Source organism: Alnus glutinosa, chromosome 11, assembly GCF_958979055.1.
Source record: "Alnus glutinosa chromosome 11, dhAlnGlut1.1, whole genome shotgun sequence".
NCBI classification, from domain to species: domain Eukaryota; kingdom Viridiplantae; phylum Streptophyta; class Magnoliopsida; order Fagales; family Betulaceae; genus Alnus; species Alnus glutinosa.
The window spans coordinates 22,635,649-22,641,998 of NC_084896.1; the positions used below are offsets into that span (position 1 = coordinate 22,635,649).

Sequence of the window (6,350 nt, forward strand, 5' to 3'; positions counted from 1 at the left end):
TCCCCAAACTACCAATTGTGGCATTGTGTCCTCCTAAACTACCAAAAAATATCAATGTTCTTCCAAATGACAAAAATATCATTCATAAAATTATAAAAATTCTTAAAATTATATAAAAACAAAACAAAAAAAACAAAAATTATTTTAAAAATAAATTAAAAAATAAAGAAGAAAAACCAAGGTTTTTCATTTTTTTTTTTTGTAATTTTTTTAAAGATTTTTTTTTTTATATAATTTTAGTTTGGGCCACCCCCTTGGATTTTCATTTTTCTTTTCTTTTTAATTTTTTATTTCTTTTCAATCTTTTAAAAAAAAAAAATCGTTTTTTAGTTTTAGTTTTTTTTTCTCAAATTTCTAAGGATATATTTGTCTTATTAAAACTTTTTTAGGGTATTTTTTGTCTTTTTGTTAGTTTTATGGAGGACAATGACTTCTTTTGGTAGTTTATGAGAAGATATTAACAAAATTGATAGTTTGAATAGCACATTAACAATGGAGTGGTAATTTGAGGGGTATATGTACTATTTTCTTTAAAATAAATATAATATATATATATATATAATTAAAAAATAAATTAATTAATTAAAAAAAAAAATACCCTTTTCTTTTAGTTGGTCCACTTAACAGACAAATGCTGGACCTACACACTGCCCAAAGTGAAAGCCCATTTTCTGGGCCCAATTTAGAAAAGTAAACCGCATAATTTGAGCTCACAGGCCATTTAGAGCCACAGAAATGTTTTGCTGAATATATTGACTATAATGAGTCAATGACACTGAAATTTGAACAAATATCACCGAGCGTGGGGGTAACTTCTTTCCCTATAATTGCTTTTTTGCATCTCAACATACAAAACTTAGGAAACGAACTCTTTTTTTTTTTTTTTTCTCTTTTTCTTTTTTTATTATTATTTTTTTTTAATTGAGTAAGGAAAATAGGTTCAATGGGAGGATCTTTCCCACGTTAAATCCAAATGGAAGAGAGAATATGTGATCTTATGGAAAAGCTTCCTAATACAAGATGAGAAGCGGCTCATTTAACTAAAAGCATTTACCCGATAATTAGCACAACGAGACACTTTCAAAGCATTCCAACTTTGAAAGGAGTATAAACTTAAATTAATATCAGAAACTGCATTAGAAAAATTCCACAAAGAGAAAAGCTCAGGAGAATTAATCGCTAAAATAACTAAAAGAGTATCACCCTCAATAATAAAATAATCATATCTAGAAGATAAAGCCGACTGAGATGCCAGAAGAGCTAGGAAGCTTCACCAACAAAAATATATGTAGAATGCAATCGTTGGGTAGCAACCATAATAATATTACCCGTAGAATCACTAATGATTGCAGTAGCAACAGCAAAAAAGCCCCTTACGGCCACATCAAAATTTCTTTTAATACAAATACCATCAATTCCTAGAAGAGTCCAAAGAGAGGGACTAGAAGCAGCATTCCAAGCCTCAAGATGAAGACCTAAAGTTGAAGAACGTTGTATAATAACCTTGGCAGGATCGGGTTGATGATTATCATGCACTAATTTATTTCGAGAAAATCAAATTATATTTAAAGTGAGAAAAGCAAAAAGTTGAAATTTCTTAACTTTTGACTTAAAAATGGCCAGTCGCTCAACCGGATATAAAATGGCAAGGATCCAATTTGATTGCTTTTGTAATTTTCTCTTAAAAGTTCAAAAAATTTTAATTTTATGTAATTAAATTTCAATATTTTGCAATTTCATCCATCCCGTTAGGATTTGGAGTTAAATTAGATAGTCAAAAGTAAAATTACCATTATACCCCCTGGTCAACTTTACGAAATTACAGAATTACCCATAAATTATAATTAAATTTTTTTTTTTTAATAAAAAAGGAAAACATACAAGGATATTTTGGTAATTTTTACATCCTCCGTTAAGATTTTACAATAAAATCATAACGGAATGGTGAGATTGCAAAAAATTGAATACACAAAATTGTGAGTTTTTAAGCTTTAGGAAGAATATTACAAAAACGATGAAAATTCACGAGGGTTAAACAAAGTTTCCTCTAAAATTAATAATTTGTGTTATTAAGAATCATTTCTAATTACATATAAAAAATTTTAGAGTGTGTTTGGCATTGAAATTTCGTAGATTAAAAGTACAATTTAAAAAAAAATGTATAAAGTATATTTTAAAAATTTACGATTTGCAAACATGTGTTTATATATATATATATATTCAAATCGCATGCAAGGAGTACATTTTTAAAGGTTAATTTATAATTTTAAAGGCTAAATTTTAATTTTAAAAATAAAACTATAATTTTATAAAACATTTAATTACGCTTTTTAAAATTTTATTTTCCAATCCAAAATTTGTTAAATCGCTATTTTCAAATAGGACGTTCTGAAAATAGCAAATTCAATTCATCCTTAAATCTCCTATTGGCTATTAGTAGGGCCTCTTTGGATTTCTTCTGTCTGACTGGATCCAGTTACTATTCACTCTCACGCCTCACACACGAATAAGCTTCGTCCCAGTCTCTCAGCCCTCCCCTTCCCACTGCACTCTGACTCCCTCGCTTTGCTTCTTCAGGTAAGATAACACTTTCTCTCCCCTATTTTTCAGCTTCGTATCTCCCGTTTCCATTTCTTCCCTCGTAAAACTTTCTATTTTTGTGTGAAATACTGTGCTCAAGGAAGAAGATCCGTACGTGTCTTTGTTGATTGTGTTCGCGGTTCAGAGTTGTGTGGTTCTTGTAATTTTAGCTGTTTTGGGAAATGGGTTTGGGTTATGAACCTCAAGTTATGGGATTTCTGTTCAAGTTTTGTGGGGCTGATGCTGCTTTTGCATTGGGGATTCTAGGGTTTAATTTCCTTAATTGGGTTTCAGTGGGATTTTACTTTAATATTGTCTTGTTGTGTTTTTCTTTACTTTAGCGTAATGGGTTCTCTTTGGTTCGCGAAAATATGCATGTTTTTATGAATAGAATGAGGATTTGGTTCCGATTCGGAGAAATTATTTTTCCTTTTAAGCAGAAGAAGTTATATCGCACAGTAATCTGAGGACGATTAATGATGTGTTTGATTGCCCAAAATTAGGAGAAAAATGAAATAAATTTGGTGTTATAACCGTTTGTTGTATAAATTGTTTTCTTGGATTTCAACTAAATAACGTATTAACCAACTGTTTAGTTTCTGTGCAAATTGAGAACAAAAAGTAGATTAAAGGCCCATTTGGTGTCCGTTTTGAACACTGTTATTGTTTCAATAAGAATGGACATGGAGAAATGAGAGTGACGCATAAAACACTTTTAGCCGGATGATTTGTGAAGGAGGATTCTCAAGGAAAGGTATAGGAAGTTTTTTCAGTGTTTTCAAAAACAGAAATGGTTTTGGGTATGGGTTTGGGACAACCTGTAAAGTCTCATGTTTTAGTAGCTTCTTAATTTTTTTGTTGTTTGAAAAGAGAACTTCCGAACCTTTCCAGATACCTGAACAATCAGGAGATCTAAATCTACTTCGATTTGTTGCTTTATGTTTTCAATACAGAGAGTGGAAAGAATGGAAAGGTTTGAATGAACCATATATAGTAATCATGTTAAGCTCGCCTGAGAAGGTGGCTTACTAGGAATTCTATTAATTAGATTTTTATTTACTTTGATTTTCCTATAGTTACTCAATACCAAGTGGTGCTAAGAATAATTTAAATTTCAAAAGGAATTGATTTTGACACAGTTGTGGAACCATATAAATTTATCAACATTTAACTTGTTTCATTACTACAGTGGAATTAATTCATTAAGTTTATAGAATACTTTTATCATGAAGTGAGTTTTCCAGACTTATGAATTGATTGCATTGGGTGTTAAATTCATTTCATTTATTTATTCACACTGTATTCAGGGCAGGTGGTTAGATTGATATCTTCTTAGAGAGAAGATAAGGGCAGGGGTTTTAGGGAAGTCCATCATGTTCCGATCCCCAAGCAGAAACAACAGATCCAAACGCATCAAGCTAAAGCATGTTCTACAAATTTGTCTCTTGCTTGGTGTGTGCTTCTGGTTAATCTACCAAGTCAAGCACTCACATGATAAAAAGAAGGAATTTGACGAGAAAGATGCAAAAATCTCAGTGAAGACAGAGAGTGGTGGTGTGCCTAAATTTGGGAGGAAAGATCTCTATCCTCGTCCGGAAGGTGTAAATAAGAATGAAAAGCATGAGGAAGAAGAGGGAGGAGAGGAAGAAGAAAATAAGCTTGATGAAGAAGAGCGAGAAGAAGAAAACAATCATGAAGTAAAAGAGCAAGAGGAAGAAGAAAATAAGGGTGAAGAGGCAGACGATGAGGAAAGAGGAGGTGGAGACGATGAGATAGATGAAAATGATCAAGAGAAATCAGATGGGGAAGCTGATCATGAGGAGGAATTTATAGATGAAGAGAAAGAGAGAGAGGAAGATGATGAGACGGAGAGTGAGGAAAAACAAAGTCAAGTAGAAAATGAGAATTCTTCAGAGGATCAGGATCATGATGGAGATGATCAGAACACTCATGAGGCACGAGAGGAACATTACAAGGGAGATGATGCTTCCAGTGCAGTGACCCATGATACCCAGACTATCATCTCTGGCAGTGAGAAATTAAGTTCAGAAAACACTATTGAGCAACCAGAAATGAATATCTTGAAACAAGAGAACAAATCCAATACCACTCAGGAAATTGATAGTTATGAAAGAACTTCAGAGATAAAGGTGGGAGAAGGTGAAATGGCTAAGAACGACACTTCTTTAATTGAAATTTCTGTTGAACACAAGGATAATGATAGTTCTACCAACACCATGGCCATGGGTAGCTCAGTTACAAATTCAACAATGACAAACCAATCCAATGTTCACCCTGAAGGAAGCAATAACACAACACTGGTGAGTATGGAAGCAACCAATACCTCAGCAGAAGTAAGTACCGAAGGCCACGACATAAAAGAGGGCACTTCTGGTTCTTCCCAGCCGAATGGAACAGTGAGTCTATCTGATTCAGCTCATGCTCAAAATACGATGGTGAACGAGTCAGATGCTGGAAGCGGCATGGGCGTGCAAACCTTGGAAACAGAACAGACCAGTAACACTAGCACAGTTTCTGAGAGCAATCAATCTGATGTTAATTCAAAATTTTCAATTAAACTTGAAAATGAAGACTCAGCTGCTAGAGATTCATCCACTTCACAATATAATTCTGAGCGTGCTGCGTCGGAAAAGATCACAACTGAAGCAGAGGATGGCTCTGTCTCTTCAGAATCAAAGGAGAATATTGATGCTACTAACGATAAGAAGTCGGATAGTAACAGTGAATCAGATGGAAACGATGAAAGCTCAGAGAATTCCTATAGAGATGAGACTTTGGATGCGGTTCAACATGACCCTATTGATATTTCCGATTCCCACATTGGCCTAGATGAGAAAGAAGTTCGCACAGATTTGGATACATTGCCAGAGATAAGAACAGAAGGGGATAACAGCGACGACACTGCAGCAGAGTGAGCTCTGATAAATGGTTGTGTTCTTGTAAGTTCTTTAAACTTTCTTATATGTACTCTGTCTTCGTACAACTGTTACGGTTATTAGAGTGGTTTTCTTCACTGTTAAAAATTGGTGTGTAGAGGATCAACTCGGCGGGGAGCATGTAGGCTAGTAAATGTAATCAACAGATCTTAACCTGTATAATTTATTTCAACCTCCCACTTTATACCGGTGTTATTTTTTCCTCTTTTTTTTTTGCCCCCTCGTTTTATTTGGTATTTGTTTCTAATGTGCACAATGGTTGTTTATTTAAGAGCACAACAATACAGTTTTGAGCACAAATGATTAAATCTTGAAACCTTTTTGTTTCCAATGGATTGACACTCCACAGGATGAAAGACATTTGATGTCTTTGAACCTAATTAAGGAATAGCTACCTTATTTGACGTTTTGTCTCACTTATGGTTTGTAGGTTTTTGTTTTAAATAAGATTGTGATTCTGTTAAGATGATAGGGTGTTAAACATTGGATTTATTTTTTATAAGTAAACGAAATATCATTAAAAGTGCAACTCAAGTACATAGAGAGTATACAAAAAAAACACCTAGTTAGAACGAGAAAACAAGTAAAAAAAAAATCATGAACACTTGACATATTAAAATCTAGAGCAGCTGTCCAATGATAAAAAGTTTTGAAAAAGAAAGACGGGGCTTAAACATTTGATTTACCTGTATTCCAACTTATATTAAGAACTTCACCTTGTACATCTTGTTCACTGATGAAATTATGACCTAGAATGTGCTACATTTGATTTGTGTGGCTGCATATGGAAGCATAAAATAATTTGAGATTTTC

The 6,350-nt window shown here is 33.3% G+C and overlaps 1 protein-coding gene across 2 annotated transcripts; it reads left to right on the forward strand.

The window, feature by feature from the left end:
- Positions 1-2,457: 2,457 nt before the first annotated feature.
- LOC133882090 (uncharacterized) lies at positions 2,458-5,742 on the forward strand. 2 transcript variants are annotated; one of them, XM_062321194.1, is made up of 2 exons: positions 2,458-2,577; positions 3,888-5,742. In XM_062321194.1, exon 2 carries the CDS (start codon positions 3,954-3,956, stop codon positions 5,514-5,516), a length of 1,563 nt encoding a protein of 520 aa, XP_062177178.1. In that variant the 5' UTR covers positions 2,458-2,577; positions 3,888-3,953; the 3' UTR covers positions 5,517-5,742. The 2 variants fall into 2 exon arrangements, with proteins under 2 accessions (XP_062177178.1, XP_062177179.1); XM_062321195.1 differs by having other exon boundaries at positions 3,893-5,742.
- Positions 5,743-6,350: the final 608 nt, after the last annotated feature.